At 47.1% G+C, this 17,335-nt stretch overlaps 1 protein-coding gene across 5 annotated transcripts in view; it reads left to right on the top strand.

Moving 5' to 3' along the window:
- The window catches only part of LOC149345085 (tRNA-queuosine alpha-mannosyltransferase), a 75,084-nt gene extending 57,985 nt beyond the window's left edge, over positions 1 to 17,099 (top strand). For 2 of the 5 annotated variants that reach the window (XR_016283247.1, XR_016283246.1), the window contains 3 exons: positions 3,957 to 4,048; positions 13,734 to 13,875; positions 13,972 to 17,099. Coding sequence is in view for 2 of the 5 variants with exons in the window: in XM_089546427.1 (XP_089402553.1) it covers positions 3,957 to 4,048; positions 13,972 to 14,055 (176 nt within the window). In the remaining 3 variants the exon portion in view is untranslated. Of the gene's footprint in view, positions 1 to 3,956; positions 4,049 to 13,733; positions 13,876 to 13,971 lie in introns of those variants that run through there. The other 3 variants (XM_089546427.1, XM_089546425.1, XR_016283248.1) reach the window with 2 other exon arrangements.
- Positions 17,100 to 17,335: the final 236 nt, after the last annotated feature.

Genomic DNA, 17,335 nt, shown 5'->3' with positions numbered 1-17,335 from the left:
CTTTTAAAGTACAAAGAAGCTTTGCAAAAAACTGATCACCAGTGAAGTACGAGTAAGCAAAGAAATTTAAACAACAATATTAGGTGGCCGTTTCTGCAGGTATTTGCAGAGCACTTTTGGCATGCTGAACCCGACTGCCCATGCAATCTCTGAAACCGAGTCTCAAAGAGCTCGCTTATTAGCCATTCACGAGATCTTGTTCGAAGTGTGTACAGAAGTAGAAAAGGTCCTCCCTAATCCTACTCTGACGCCAAATGAGAAATGTGCGCCTTGATTATAACACACAAGCTGTGGATGGCCTCGACCTGAGCGGCGGAAACCAAATTGGATGGGGCAATGCCTCTATCTTATCCAAAGAAAGGAACCCGACAACATGCCTTCTGTTGGAACACCTAATTATCCAGACCACGCAAGAAACTTTAAACAAGAACGAAGGCCCCATGCCAAGCATCTACCTCTGATAATTGCGTCATATTCTTCGCGTATAAATTCGCTTGTGCTCCTGTCATGGTCGTTGTGAACTATAAACCGGTACGGGCTTTGAAACATCTTTTAGCATGTTTATGGGGGTTAAATGTCCCAAAGCGACTCAGGCTGTGAGCGCTATAAGGGACGCCATATATAATAGAGGGCTCCGGTTAATTTACACCACTTGGGGTTCCTTAACATGCACTGACATTGCACAGTACGTGGACCTCTGGCATTTAGCCTCCATCGAAATGTGACCGCCGCGGCTGTGGTCGAACCCGCGTCTCTTGGGTCAGCAGCCGAGCGCCATAACCACTGAGTTACTGCTGTGGCTGAAACTTCTTTTCCCTTTTAGTCATGGTCAGTGTCTGCTTTTGAATTTCATTTGGCTGAACTTGCGGGCGTAAAAGCAAATAAAATGCAGTGCAGGTGAAGAGGACAGTGTCGTCCACATTTATTAAGGGAGGCCCGGTAGTCACAGCTGGTGAACCGGCGGATCGATGGTGCTGGCTCGGACCGGTTGCCGAATCTGTTTCGAGATCGGCGAACATTCGAGCTCGCGCTCCAGGCCTCTTCTTCATGGGTGTCGCTGCCGATACCAGCACCGCTACATGATGTCGCGGGCACTACGATGGTGAACGACACACAGCTTTCACGCTGTAAGCCGGAGCAGGGGGTTATAGGCGGATAATACAAATGTTCAGGCTTTTACTGTGCTCCTCATTCGGCAACATGGTAGCCTCTGTGATGTTAGTGCAAACCATCCGTATGAGTCGCTTTTCATTTCAGATTGTGTGCTGAAAGGAATGACTTGAGAGTAAGTGTACCAGTGCAAGCATCCATGTTCACGAGTGTAACTTGTGTTGAAACAGATACGAGGGGGGACCCAAAAGAAACCGGATTTTTTGTATAAAAACGTTATTTATTAACTCTTGCACAAAATTCCTTCAGTCACCTGCAAAGTACTCTCCGTGAAATGTGATGTACTTGTCAAGTCTTTTTTCCCACTGTTTGAAGCATCTCTGGAACTCTTCAACTCTGATATCGTCCAGTGCCCTTTGCGAAGCTGTTTGTACGGCCTCCACATCACCAAAACGCTTCCCTTTTAGACTTTTCTTCATTCTCGGAAAGAGAAAAAGTCGCACGGGGCTAGGTCTGGTGAATAGGGAGGGTGCGGAACGACAGTCGATCCACGAGAGGCCAAATAGTGGGTCACTCGTAAGGCCGTGTGTGCGGGGGCATTGTCTTGATGAAGGAACCAGTCACCTGATCGCCAACGTTCCTTGCGTTTCCTCTGCACATCCTCTCGCAGACGTCTTAAAGCTTCGAAATAAAAGTGCTGGTTAACAGTCTGGCCAGGGGGAACAAATTCTTGGTGCACAATTCCACGAACATCACAAAAGACAATGATCATTGCCTTCACATTCGACTTCAACTGCCTTGCTTTTTTTTTTTTGGTCTCGGAGAGTTGGGAGACTTCCACTGGCTTGACGCTTGCTTAGTTTCTGGGTCATACCCCTAACACCAACTCTCATCACCTGTAATGACTTTAGTCAAGAAGTTTGGATCACTTTCAATCTCTTTTTTTAAATCCCTACTCAAATTTAATCGAATGTTCTTTTGATCCTGTCTGAGAATGCGAGGAAGAAATTTAGCGGAAACACGTCTCATTTGCAACTGCTCAGTCAAAATTCGCTGACGGGAGCTCCAACTCACCCCTGTCTCTTTTGAAATCTGGTCGATCGTGAAACGACTATCTTTGTTCATTTTTTTACAGAATTTGCAACGTTTTCATCGTTTCGAGACGTTGAAGGACGCCCAGAATGAGCATGGTCTTAGACACTCATCTCACCACATTTCAAGCGCCTAAACCACTCGAAAACTTGTGTGCGGCTCATAGCATCCTCTTTAAAAGCGTGTTGCAACATTTAGTAAGCTTCCGTTGCCGATTTTTCAACCAGGAAACAAAACTTCGAACACACTCTCTGTTCTTTTAAATTTGCCATAAAGATTTCGCAGGCGGAACAAAATAACTGCAAGCGAAACACAACACTACGCTCATATTTTTGCCTGAAAATTTATGCCGGCTGCACAGTTGTTTCGTGAAGGTCTCTACTAACCCCATCTAGCGGTAGAACTCTCTACTACGTCTACGAATGGCGGCGCGCTCTCAGTCCGGTTTCTTTTGGGTCCCCCCTCGTACACCACAAAGTAGGATGATGTGTGATTGAGTGACATATTGTTATTCCGCATTACAAGGATTAAGCTGTGAAGGCAAAGCTGTGTGAGTCTGGTAGTGGCTCCACTCCATGTGACCTATAAACTTAAAAGTTGGGGGCAGTGTTTTGCTAGGAAGGCACAAAGTTAAAATTTTTTATTCGTTGTTTTCCGTTTGTTACATTTTTTGATAGATTTGTGTGACCGCTGACCACCATCAAACTACACTCATGGGCTAGCCTGCTTGTGGTTGAATATCTTGTTATTGGTTCACTTTATTTCAGAAAAGTGCAAACACTCTTTGCATAAGCCACAGGCCAAAAGCTGAAGGAAATAGCTTAAAGATGCCTGTGGCTCATCTAAAAGCCATTACAAAAATAAATAAATAAAATAAACACATACATACAACTATGGCAGGTCGCATACTAGCACACTGTAGCGAAGAAATTATAATATAAACGAGATTGTTATACAGAGAAAGTAGTTTTCAAACTAGCAAAACATTATAACTATACAAAATGCATTTGAAAGTGACACACTGATGGGTCGATGACAATCGGGAAAAGGACACTGATACATACACAAACTACAATATATAGCAAGTGTAGTGTGCCAACTGTGACAGGTTCCGCTACCGCCATGCGCTGACACTGCGCTGCGCCTGACGACGACGAAGTTATGCGCCGACACTACGCTGCGCCTGACGACGACGAAGTTGCCCCGCTCTCTTGGTGCTGGCTACGCCCGTCTACGCTGCCAGATCCTGCACGGCGGTTCGGTCTCTCGAGGACGCCTAATAAACGCACCCCTACACAAGAAGTTATTTAATATTATTTACAAAGTACACTTTTAAATCGTGGTCGGAGGTTATACATGCTAAGCGGTTAGATTCGTAGCTGTTTAGAACATGAGGTATAAGGAAGTTAAGTGCCTGTTTGCCATAATTTGTTCTAGCACGTGGAAGTGTCCATTTCTCAGTGCATCGGGTTTGAACATACTTTTCTATGGGCTTTAACATTGTAGCACTTGGGGGTCTTATTGTTGTCAGACAAGGTTTGCCTTAAATTTCGTGTGAGCTGCCGTGGCCGTAAATGTTGTACTGACTAACCCTGCATAATTGTTTGTTTAGATGTGGTTGTGGCCAGGACAGACCAGGCTGTCGGCCAGTGGCAACACACAGCTCACGGAAGGGAAATTTAGCTTGCCACTTGTCCACGCTTCATTGGCGACAGTGGGGCATCCCCACTGATGCGGCTTGCTTTCCCCCGCAGCCTGCTGTCTGTACAACACGGGGAGGCAGCTGGTGAAGCGGCTACGAAGCTTCTGCCTGCGACCCGAGGCTGCCCGGAGGACAGCGCCCAAGGTGGGTCTCCCACTGTGTTGTGCGTCACCCAGATGGGGAGCCTTCTGTGAGCAGCGTCACTTCTGGCCACGGAGATAGAAGGCTTTTAGGAGGCGCAACTCCAGGCCCCCGCGGCCGGCGCGGGCGGCCAGAAAACGTCACAGTGGAGGAGAGGAAGGGAGGTCGGTTTCCGTGGCGCGCGGTAGATGGCGCTCACGCGCGGTGCCCGTTTGGGCAGCGGGAGGCACCGCGCTGCGCGGTGCATGGCGCGGTTTCGGGACGGTTCTATCTCCGTGGGGACGGCAGAGCGTGGGAAAAAAAAATCAGTGCGGGAATATATTGGTGGGGTGTTACAGGGAACCCCTCCGTTTGTGGTCTGGGGCCGCTGATGGGGTATCAAGAATGTTGCCATTCCAACCGGCTTGCACGGAGAACGGCGGCTAAGTAGTTGTAGACGCCGTGCTTGTAGCTGTGGCTCAACTAGCCAGCTCACGGACGGGCTCACAATTTTTTTTTTAACATTGCACTGCTCCCTTTTCATCCCCTGCGGTCAGAGGGACGCCGAAGCGGGCTTCCAAACGCTGTACTTTCCCTGTAAGGCGGGTCGAATCCCACGATGGACGAGCCCAGCTGGCTCCTTATCTCCCCTGCCTCTTTAGCTGCAAGGACATCACAACGCTGTCACTGCTAATTGGGCACTGCACGTATCGGTACGGCTTCGTGTCACCGAGCGGCCTCTTTCATCTTGTTGTGGAGAGGTTGCCTGAGATGTCAGGCTCTTCTATTTGGGTCTTCGGGTCAAAATAGGCTAACACAATGCGTCGCTGCCCCGGTCAGACTGTCTTGAGAACGGCGAGGAAGACAGCCCTGGTTGTGCACAGTGACGGCTGGGAAACGCCCCCCCCCCCCCCCCCCTCCCTGCAGAGGAGCTCCGCCAAATCTTTTAGCAGCTTCGGACACAAACTGGCGGAAGACAAGAAACCAAGAAAAAATAAATAAATAAGGAATACACTGTAACACGTAACACCCTCGAAACAGCGAGTGGGGTCGTGTGCTCTAGTCTCCAGAAGCTGTGTGACCGGCGTGGTAGAGTGCTCGCGCTCGAGTCCTGGTCTATCTCCGTGGACCTGGTACGTCTTACTACCTCGCTATAGCATACGATGGGACGTAAGTGCTTTGTTCCGAACTGCAATAGCGGATACAAGTCCTGCAAAGAAAGTGTCATCTCCTTCAAGGCTCCCAGTGACCAGCAGCGATTGGAGGCATGGGCTAGGGCGATTCCAAGAAAGGATCGGGAGCTGAAGCCCTCTGACTACGTCTGCGAGAAGCACTTCACAAGTGATATGATCAAGCGCAGCAAGTATTACGCAGAGCTTGGAGGTGTAGCAATCCTAGACCAGCCAAAGAAACCGGTACTACATCCTGAAGCCGTTCCATGCATTTTTCCTGGATGTCCTCCCTACCTATCGTCTGCAAGGAAAAAAAGGAAGCCACCGAAAGTCCGGCAAGACACCGAGAGTCCCGGGGAAAAAACGAAGCGGGCGAAAAATGAAGTGTCGGATGATCAGTCTGGGACATGCGGGAATATTGCCGATGCTTTCAACTTCGACGAATCAGAGACAGAGCATCAGGTACCATCTTCCTTTCATGGTTTTTCTGAGCCTGCGGCAATTCCTTTGTCTCGGCATGCAAATCCTGAATCCTCTGCAAATGCGAGTGCCAACCAAACAAATCAACCAAACGCCCAGAGTACCGTGGTCCCAAGTCCAGCATGCAGCGCTTTAGTTCAGCCTCACACGGACCTACAATTTGAGACAGAAGCACAAATATGCAGCTCATCAACGGTGACATGGTCGGTGAGCAAACTTCTGAAAAATACGCAAATTGCATTGCCGGGCCCAGATTGGTATCGCCATGATATCAGCATAGAAGGCATCGAAAGTATTTGTTTTGTCCAACTGAAGAAGGTTCCAACAACACCGGTTTTCGTGAACAAAAGTCTTGAACTGGTTGCGTGTCCAGCAGGCGTGAAGGTGAGCCACTGTGTCCTTGAGCGTGAAGTGAGCAGCATGGTTGTCCCAGTTGATGTCAGAACTGAGAATGCCGGTGGCGCGGGCGCACTAGACGTCGCAAGCATGGTGGAAACATTTAACCAAAAACGGGTATGTCGAGGTGGCCCTGCGAAGCAAAATTTTCCTGGAATTGTACTAGAATGCGCCTCTGTAGACAAGACTGGATTCTGGAGGCACAATAGGTGCCCCCTTCTCCTCAGTGATGCGGAAGCACAGTGTTCATCATGCCAGGCGTTATCAAACACGCTACGCGTCCACAAGGCGCGAAAAGAAAAACGAGTGCAACATTCACGCGTAAGACTTCTGTTGAGTCCGTTGAAAAAAGAGAAATTAGACAGATTACGGAAGCAACGCATTGCCTGCTACCGCTCAAAAATGAGGCTGCAAAAAAGGAAGGAAGCGCTAGAGACTGAACTACTTAAGTGCAAGGAGCACGTCAAAACACTAACAGATAATGAAATTGGAGACCTGGCACAGAAGGCGAACCTTCCTGAAACGCATTGCATGCTCCTGACGGAGTGTGTAGCAGCTGCAAAGGCTGCGTCAAAGCACGGTAGGCGCTGTAGTGACAACTGGCTCCTACTGTGCCTTCTTCTTCATATCCGTACACCATCGGGCTACAGATTCCTTCAGGAGAACAATATACTACCTTTGCCCTGCGTTAGAACCATAAGAAAATATATTGCCATGGTAGGAATGAAGTGCGGATTTGATTCAAATTTTTTTGAGGCACTCAAGAAAAAAATGGCGGAAAAATCAGAATTTCAGAGGCATGGAATGCTCCTCTTTGACGAAATACAGGTGAGAGAAAGAAAATGTGTAAATTCCACAACGCTGACGTACACTGGCCTCGTTGACCACGGAGAAGGTTGTGGAGAGAGCTCTGCGCTGGCGAATCACGGGCTTGTTTTCATGTTTTGTCCGTTTGGGGAAAACTATGCGCAGCCAGTGGGCGTGTTTGCCTCGAAAGGAGCCACAAAAGGCACAGTTCTGACCCAGTTGGTCATCCAAGCCATTATAATGCTGGAAGAGGCTGGCGCCATTGTCGATGGCATTGTATGCGACGGAGCGAGCACCAATCGGAAAATGTGGACCAAGCTTGGCGTAGACGGAAAACTTGAGGCTCCAAAGCACTTCTTTGAGCATCCTTTAAATGATCAGAGGAAAGTCTACGTATTTTCTGACGTACCACACCTTTTCAAGTGCGTCAGAAACAGGCTGCTGAAGCAGCGACTCTTGAAAGTCAATGGAGAGTGGGTGTACTGGACTTATTACACGGCCGTGTACAAGGAAGACAGCAAGAACGCTGGTGGTCTCAAGGTGTGCCCTAAAATAACGAACCATCATATATACCCATCACACATGGATTTGATGCGTGTAAAACTTGCAACGCAAGTCTTCAGCCGATCTATGGCCTCAGCAATAAAATATTACAGCGAAATGAAAGTGCTGAATGCTGATAAAGCTGCTGGTACGATTGCCTTCACACAGAGAATGAACGACTTGTTCGATGCCATGAATAGGCGGCATCCAGGTGAAGGAGTGCGCAGTGGAAGTCGCGACCTCTCTCTGATCACGGAAAGCCTGCAATGGCTGAACGCGTGGGAAAGTGACCTCCGAAGTGGACTCATAACAAAAGATATGTTTCTCACCCAGTCAACTGCTGAAGGCCTGCGGGTTACGTTGTTATCAACGTTAGACCTCGCACAATATTTGCTCACTGAATGCAGGTTCAGATACGTCCTCACTGCAAAGTTCAACCAAGATCCACTCGAACGATTCTTCGGGAAAACTCGTCAAGCTGCAGGGGAGAACGACCATCCTGATATGCCTACATTTTTGCAGCTGTACCGGATGCTAAGCCTGTATAGCTTGCTGAAACCACCCAAGTTCGGCAACTGCGAAGCCCGAGAAGAAGGACCGGTATTGAATTTTTCTGCTTTCCGGGAAATTTTTAAAAGCGATTCGGAACGATCACCACTTGATGACCTAAAAGAGAAGTTGGACGGCATCATTGAAACCGAAGAATGGGAGTGCGATGAGGTACTGCGCAGTGACAACAACGATGCGGAAGTCGTGAACGCAGTTTTATATTATGTGACAGGGTTCCTGACTAGGAAACTAACAAAAATGTTTCCCTGCTCAAAGTGTAGAGCGTCTCTTTCAGTTGCAGTGCCAACGATGAAAGAAGCCTCTTTGACACTCTGCAAAACGAGGGGTGGACTCCTGCACCCAAACACCAAACTGTATAACCTGCTTCGCTGCGCAGAAGACTTTTTTTCGAAGAATATGGATGACTGCGATGTCTTTTGGCGCACCATCGACCATGTTCTGGACACCTTTAATGTAACGTTCCCTTGCCATGAGCATAAAAATGACGCTATCGCGAAGATTTTGCACTACTACGTCGCAATGCGTATGAGGCAACGTTGCATTGGGGAAACACGGGACACTCAGAAAACAACAAAAGAAAAGAAGAAAATGTCAAGGCTTTGTAAGGATTGAGACCGTGGAGTATCAAGCATTTGTGCGAGTTGTGCCCCACAACGACTTCAAGAAGCTCCCAATGCCAGGCGTCTGCGAACCATCAAAGTGCAGCACAGACACGAGACTGCAGTGTTAACTACTTGTGAAAGACATGTGGAAAGTGGCGCAGAAAAATAACTGATAGAAATGATTGTCACCGTATTAACTGACGCCCTCAATGTATATATGTAAATAGATTTGTACATAGTGTACCACTTTCCACAATCATTTCGTGTGGTGCGTCCCCTCGGAGGGAATGTGAATAAATGCGATGCCTTCGTATATTGCTGTTCATTTGTCCTATCTTATATGTAGATTTCACACTTTGGCGCTGGCTGAATTGAAAGCAACATACGAAACCATGAGAAGGTATAAAGTGCAATGATGTATTACTTGCAGCTTACAATGAATTTAGAGAACAACCTGGCACTGAATTTTATTTGACTGATTTGTTCCGACTGAAGAGGACACGCGAATCAGCAGGCTATGATGTAAGTACGTGTTGCCTTATGACCGATGCTTGCGCCTGGAGCATATTCACCTCTTCATCTTTTTAGCTTAGCTGCATGCCTCTCTCTTCTGGTCCCCAGGTCCCTGAAGGTAAGCGCACAAAGCTAAAATGCTTTGCATGCTTCATGTGTATCCAACGAATTTTCTTCACGACCGTCAAGTAAAAAAGGGCAGCCATCGCGCGCGGCACTGCCCACCAATAGGCGGAAGAGCGCCAAGCCGCAGGAAACATCAACGGTTAGAATTCGAATGTAGATTGCCTCCCGTACTATGAAGCCACGTTTTACCGCACGATAAATCAGGGCAGCATGACATTATTGTGAAGAAAATTTTGGTCGCGCAAATGCTCTCCCGCGGAAGCACTGCAATGCGCGCGACGGCGCGAGCGCGCGTCGTCCTCGGGAACCTGACGAGGGCGGCATCCGGCGGCGGTCGAAGGAAGCAGACAGCGCCTGTGACTCTCCGCGGTCGCGGGAGAGAGGCGAGTTTCGCCTCCTAAATGCTTCTATCTCCGTGCTTCTGGCCGAATAGAAAGATGCCGCCAGAGCTACTTTGGCCCTGCAGTGCTTACTACTGATGCCAGTGCTCACCCCTGTCGGGCTTTCACAGAATTCCTTCGGGTGGTGCAATTGGCGTGATCAGTCCATTCCCAATAAGCACTGAAACTCCACTGGACGTCCTTAGGACGTCCAGGTGAGTTTCAATGTCCATTGGGTTGGCTCGACAGGCCAACCAGTTTCACAACATGTCACAGTGTGTGGCTTCTGAACCCCTCTCTACAGAGAAATTGAGAAAGTTAACCGCACAAGAAATAACTGTGCAGCTGATCTTTTGTTCTGCACAACCTCAATCCTTCTTTGGTCTTCGCCGGTTCTTCGTGCTACTGATATACCTGCAAAATTGGCCTTGTTAATGGTCTTTACTTTTTGCACAATGAGTGCAGTATATTCCCATGCAATTCGGTGACCTGTATACGAATGAAAATGAAGTAGCCGAGGTCAGCTTAGGAGCACCACAGTCTGTGGTAGCTTATTGATTGCCATGCAGTTGCAGCCACTGAATCGCGTACAAATTGCTTGAAACCGCCACAGGCAAAACAAAATAGCTGCAGTCTATTTACAGTTCAGTCACATTATTGGTGTCGCCAGTCCACCGCACAGAAACCATAATGCACAGTGCGTGACCAATGAGTAGGACCTAACATGCCTCCACAACGGTAAAATGATGGTGTTGCGCAGTACAAAAATGTTCCCACCCTGAAAGCGGAGACGAAGCACCCTCAAAGCACCCTATAGTAGGATACAACGAAAAAAAAACAGCAGTTGGTAACACTGGCTATGGTCTATGGCGTCCTGTATTATTACTCCGCTGGCCAGTTACTACAGTGAACAAAATCAGGGTTTTAAATTTTGACTGTATCAGACAACTCAGATGCATCAGAATTCCTGGTCTTATAATTGTCTCATGCTTCATTCTTGTTTTGGTAACAAGAAAATCTTTTACAACAGTCTACTATTTTTCATGGAGGAATTCTATTCAGCGGCCCTGAATATGGGTGGAACTTCAATGCATTTTTAAGTTATACTCGACTATAAATAGATGCGCCACCGAGGGAAACTTAGGGACGGATGTTGCTTCGCGGCGCGCGTTTTTTGGAAGGGGCATGCGGTGGCCGAAATTTAAGCTACAGCACCAAAGGAAGGCACGTTTTCCAAATTCTAAACAGTGATGTAGCTGCTAACTGCTGGCTACAAATATCTGCACTCAGGTAGCTAACTATTAGAAATCAGTTAACCATCTTAGTAGTGAGCATAATTCGTCTGTTCTCTTATGTTCACCAACACTGGTGTCTACTACCGCAGCAGAACTCATCTCGACATCTTGGAAAACCACTTATAAAAAATTTTGGTTTAACTTTGCTGAAACAACCTGTATAAATGGTGTCCAAGGCAAGGCAGTCATTAACTAATGCTTAAATAGGTCAGCTGTTTGTCCGAGAGGGCTACGGAAGCTGTGCTATCATAGCCTTGGTCATTGCTGGCAGTCCGTTCTAATTCCATGATTTCCCGTGTAACACATTGTTTGCCTTCCTTAATGACAGCCGTGTTCTCTAGGTCAAGAGAGCAGTTCCTTGCATTGCGCCTTGGGGTTAGTCAGAGACACTTTTTCAAGCATTTCACCCCATAAAAAGCCGGGTACCAGGCCAGAGGAAATCTTAAACCCATTAAAAAACCGGCAGGTACCTGGCAGCACTGGGAATCGAACCAGGATCCCAAATGTGAGCAGATGCTGTAACCACCAGGCCACTGCACGTGTTTTTGTTGCGAAAGCAACACTATGCCAGCCAGCTCGGCTCGTTGCACTTCAGTCATTTGCCGTGGCCCACGAACGACCTTGAGCCGCTGTTGCTTGGCAACGCTGCAGCCGCATTCCAACAGATGGCGCCGCCGTCGACGCCGCTGGCTCCACCAGGTGTGCTCTGGAAGGGTAGAGGGAGAGGAGGTGTCGCCTCGCGGGGGGTGTATATGTATATATGCGCTTCGCCTCAGTGGATTCTAGTCGTTATGGAGAGCGTGAAAGAGAGGCAACAACGAAAGAAGGAAGCGAGGAAGAGACAACGCCCTCAACTGCTTTCGCAATTCAACAAGGGTTAACCAGAGCTAAACCACTGCCAGTTTTTTTTTTTCAACATGGTATTTATTATAATAATGCGATGTTTTATGTACATGAGCTATCTATAAACATTAAGAAGACAGTGGCACATCAACACACATGAGCAACGAAGCACTAGAAAAAAGTCAATTCAGAGCACATAGCTAATACATCATAATGTGACACATCTAAGCAACAAAGAACTAAAAAAAAGGCAATGAAAAGCACAGCACTAAGAGTGAGTATCACTCCGGTTCATACTCGGTCTGGGCATACAATTCTTTTAAGTGTACAATCATTCTTCAGAAATGTACTTTAGCAGAAACAACAGATTCACAATGTCCGTCCATCATGCGTGTTTTCTACAGGCTGTGTAATCCAATTAAAAAAAAAAAACATATCTAGGGGTTCATCAACAGATGGTAGTGCAGTGTGAAACTGTACAGAATGCGGCATCAGATTAAGTCTTTTTTTCAATGCCCGTTGCTTGATATCCCAGAAAAGTACAGCATCTTTACAGTTGGTGAATAAATGCTCAATTGTTTCAGGAGCATCACAAAGGTGACAGCTCACTGTAGACACGAAAATACCCTTTTTCTCTACCCATGTTTTAGCTGGTAATGTGTCAGTGCGCAGCTTAACAAGAAATGTGTTTGTACATGGCGAGAGGGGCATTTTACGCACTCTCTTGAGTACGTCATGTCCGGTAAACCAAAATACACAGAGCAATACATTGGTGGAGGAAAGAGCATACATATTAAGTCCTTGTACAACCGTTTCCTCGATACCAAAAGGAGGAGCTCTGGGGAAAAACGAACAAGAAGGAAACAAATAGACAAATAGACCTCATGTATGAATCCTCACAAGCACAGACTATAAGACACAGTGATGATCGATAAAGCATGAGTTAAATTTACTTGCAGGAATGCACGCACTGTTAGGTGTGTAGTGTCCCGGAAAAACATGAAACGTGAAACCATCTGTCGGACGTACAGGTGGACTAAACAGAGGCCGCCAGCGCTTACAGGCCGGAAAAGGTTATCTTGTCTCATTGATTCAAAAGACGAACCCCACACTAAAGTTGCGAAAATTCTGTGGAAACGTTGGATATAAAGTCTTGTGGAATGAATAATTTGCAGTACATAATGAATTTTAGTGCCGAGAAACATTGTGTGCGGTCGCCCTGCCAAAAGATCAAGAGACCATGGGGCACAAAAGTCTCAGCATAGTGCTGAAGAGTTGGCACACAGTCTTTCCAGTAATGTGCACTGTGCTTATAGGCACTCAAAGGAACACCAAGGTACTTTGGTGGCGTATGTGTCCATTGTATGCCGGCATATTCGGCAGGTGTCGTTCCCCACATTCCACACCAGAGACTGCAACTCTTAGAACAATTAATTCGAGCTCCTGACACTGATCCGAAGTCTGCCATTAAACTAATAACCTCATCGATGCTTGGCATCAGAGCAGAAAAAGGCGAGGTCATCTGCATAGGCTTCAGTTCATGACCCATAAAATGAAAACCATTTTTGCACTGTTTATAACACTTAGGCATAATGGCTCCAAGTGTAATGCAAACAGAAGCAGGGACAGCGGGCAACCCTGTTTCACAGAGGACTGAGAATCCGGAAGGTGAGACCTCCCTAGAGCTGCCACCCTTTCTTCTCGACCTGGAGCGCTGAGGAGATTTCTTGGTCTTTGACTTCCAGGCCACTGCACGTGTCCTGTATACTGTTCTCCTTTGTGCCTACAGCGCAGTTTTCTTCTTTAAACACTGCAGTAGAAATTACAAGACCTGACTGCAGAGGCAATGCTCATATTGCTTTATCTGCTTATTACACCTTTCCATCTTTAGTCGCACACTCGCAGGCGAATATCTGCCAGTTTAGATGTGTGACGCACCTCATTTACTCAGCCTGCTTTCCTTGGCATTTGCTACACTGCAGGAACCCAATGAACAGTTGCCATCCTCCCGCTGTGATGCGTACAGTATGAAATTGAAGTAACACGTGACAATGCATAGGACGGTGGGGAAATATGCAGACAACCGACAAAAATCTTGGGAGCAGTCATCGATGTCGTGCACTGGTAACGACTGAGTTGGTTTATTTCCTGTGTTCAGAAAGGGCCTATTGGGATTGTAGCAAGCGTCCTGGTTGCATTGGGTTCTCACTTCTGTTGCAGCTGGACTATGACCGCTTCAGTTGGAAGTCACTGCGGCCGCTCTACCGTGATATGCTGCTGGCGCCACCTGGTGTGCCCAGCTGATGACGCTCCTGTGCCTCTGGCCCAATGGGACTCCATCATGCCCAGCTTTCATTCCTCACTTCCGGGGATGCAGACTCCCTTTTTCTGGGCTGTGTGGACAGCCTGCCAGTCAGGACCTGCAGGCAAAACCTGGCCATCCACATCAGTCATTTTCACAGTGTGTGGTGCAGCGCTCGCCATTCAAGCTGCTTCAGAGCCCGGACGTAACATCAAAAGGCAGTCAGTCATTGCTTTCAAGAGCTACCTAAAGGTGCAAGAGTGCTAAAATTTTCGTACTTTTCGCTTTGGAAATGGTGTGAGACATTACTATACATGGATCGGCCTGAAGAGGTAGTCTAAGTTTAAATTTAAATTACATTTTTACCTCATGTTTCGGTTTCAATATTCTATATGTCCGTGACATGCAACATATTGCACGAAGCATACAAAAGCTGCAGTATTATGGCTGCTTGCTCACTCTTGTCATCCCGGCACTTGGGGCAGACAGTTATAACAGTTGAAATGTATAATTAAAACAATAAAGCAGCAATTATATGGCAGTTTTCATAGGCCTTACATGACCTCAACTCATATGCCACAGCCACCGTTTAGGTGGTGAAACTGAAAACAAAATGTGAGAAAAAGTTAAATATTAAATTGCTTACTGGGTGCAAGTGGATTCTGCGCGCAAGGTCATGTTTACTATAGTGTCATCGTTCCGAAGAACACACTGAAGAAAATCTTCATTTTTAATCTGGCAAACTGTGTGATATACACTGGCTCGACAAAGAGCAGCCCGTACGGCAATAAACACCAGTAGTAATTGTATAACCCGAAACAATGGTATCATCATTTGTGTGTGTGTATCAGTTTTCTCAAATTGGTGGTGCCAAAAGCCGGGACTAAACACTGTAACGTTCCGTGACGACTGAGGCCATCAAGCGCCGGCGACGTAACGAATCATGGGCCATCATCAACGATCCTTGAAAGTGCAACTGCCTTAGACTGAACGGTTCCAAGAATGATGCCTAGAGAAGCCACGCCTGACGCTGTATGAACGAGGCCTACAGATGCCACACTCGAAGCCTAGCTCGGCACTACGACCATGACCAATACTATGACGGGGCTACAATGGATCGGCTCAAGAAGAAACGAGGAGCTTTGAGATCTTGGGCGACTAAACTGATTTCTGAAGCGGATTCGTCTCTAGAAACACAAGCAGACGAAAAGGCTCCGAGCGTACTTTCAACAAGGCTTAGCACCCTTCAGACACAGCTTAACGAGATGGGCGCTGCTGTCGGACCGCTTGGGTCATTGTACACATGCACAGTTGCGTACAATGGCAGAGTAGTGGCCTACATTGCCAGACTTGGCGAGCAAGTAGGAACTCGGCGAGCGAACGCCTGTCCAGGAGTGGATGCTACTCGGGCTGCTCGCGACGGTGCCGAGAGAGCTGCCGGCTCAAAGGCCAAGTTGCCGAAGCTCGAGCTGCAGAAGTTTAGCGGCACCGCCGCGGAGTAGCAGCCCTTCTGGGAGAAGTACCAGCAAGCGATCCACTACAACGATGTCTTTTCCAACGGGGAGAGGTTCCTGTACCTGCAGTCGGCGAAGATGCAACCCTCCCATGTTTGCATCTTCGGTCGTCCTTATTCAAGCAACAGGGGCTGATTACACCATCTTCATCGAGCTTCTGAAGGAGCGCTTCGGACACACGGACGTGCTGCAATGTCCAGGAGCTAATCCAAGAGCACTTGACCCAACTGCTGGACTTGCCGATGATGTGAAGGGGCAAGAGGCAAGAGACCTACGTTACCTCTATGACCACATGCAGTGCAACATAGCCGCTCTCATGGCGCTTGGTGTTAAAACAGCTACGGAGCAATGCTTACATCCGCACTGCTGTGAATGCTGCCAAGCTACCTGGTCATTGAATACCGCAGGCATTGTTCAGCAGAGAAGGAGGAGGATAGCCTTTGCACGGTTTTCTCAAAAGCAAACTGGATAGTCGGGAGAAGGCGGTGTGGGCTAGAAGGCAAGAGCCCCAGTAGAAAACTGTACAAAAATCTTAGAGCTTCGAAGGCGTCAGTGGCTTTGCTTTCTTCGAAAGTAATTTGGAAGAGAATGAGCCCTGTGCATTTTATGCTGCCAACAAGCATGCGAATAAAGAGTGTGTGCTTTCTTGAAGGAAAGGGCACTTCGTCAGTGTGGTCGATGCTTCCGCTGTTCTCTCAAAGGACACACTGCGAAACAATGTTACAGCAAAGGAGTCAAGTGCAAGAAATGTGGTAAAAAGCACTTAACTCAGATGTGGCATCCTGGTTGAAAGCCAGCTATTGTCGGATACAACTTAAGTCTGCAGTGAAGCCCCGCCCACAGTAATGATCTGGCATAGCTGGTGTTGCATAACATATGAAAGATGGCGCAGCTAGTTACGCTGGAGAAATGGGTAGGGTAATTTCATGTAAGTTCGAAGAAAGCGTGGCTGCTTGAGCACTTAAATTTATATCAGTTTTTTTATATAGTTGCCTGATGACTGGAAAGAAGAGATCTGCAATTGGTTTTACCCCAATTTTTTTCTAAGCAACCGAAATTGACAATGGCGAAGTGGTGTTGTGCCACGCTCATGTGCTTTGCTGTTTTGGCCAACTTTGGATTTTATTTATATATTTTCTATACCCCCTGTTGCTGAAGCATTATAGAGGGGATTGGGTTTACGTAAATCAAAAAAAATAGCGGGAATTTTAGCAAACAAACGCAATACGATACAAAATTTACGAGCACTGAACTAGCACACAATACAAATATTAGCAAAGCTGATCACAGTGTAATGGAAGTAGTACAAATTCTCAACCAATAAACTAGGACTTCATGCAAACATGTGCAAAACGTATCATAGAAAAAATTAAGAATAAAATGGGGTACTTGTGAAGAAAACTAAATAACGAAACAAAAATGCATTTAGTGACTCGGGGAAAAAAAAGCCAAAATCGCTTATGTAGACAGTGTCTATGGGAAGGTGGTTCTAGTCATTTAATGTATGTGTTATGATTGAATAAAAAAAGCGTTTGTGAGGCAGTGACTCATGTGAACTTTGTGTTGGTCATCAACAAGTCACGAACGATACGTTGGCTCTGATATAAAGTGGTTGATGGGACGAGTGATTGTTTTACTTTGCTGGGTGCATTTTTTTTTTACTCCAGAGTACTTCGCTGTGCCTGTCGTGAAGCTTGTGGCTGGAAACAGTGACATCGCTCTCGGCAACTCCCCGTCGCCTGTGTGAATGTGCCAGTCCATAGCAGAA

Source organism: Amblyomma mixtum, chromosome 5 (assembly GCF_055824585.1).
Source record: "Amblyomma mixtum isolate Tamu chromosome 5, ASM5582458v1, whole genome shotgun sequence".
NCBI classification, from domain to species: domain Eukaryota; kingdom Metazoa; phylum Arthropoda; class Arachnida; order Ixodida; family Ixodidae; genus Amblyomma; species Amblyomma mixtum.
The sequence above is the reverse complement of the archived record's forward strand: the minus strand, read 5'-3'. Positions and strand labels throughout refer to the sequence as shown.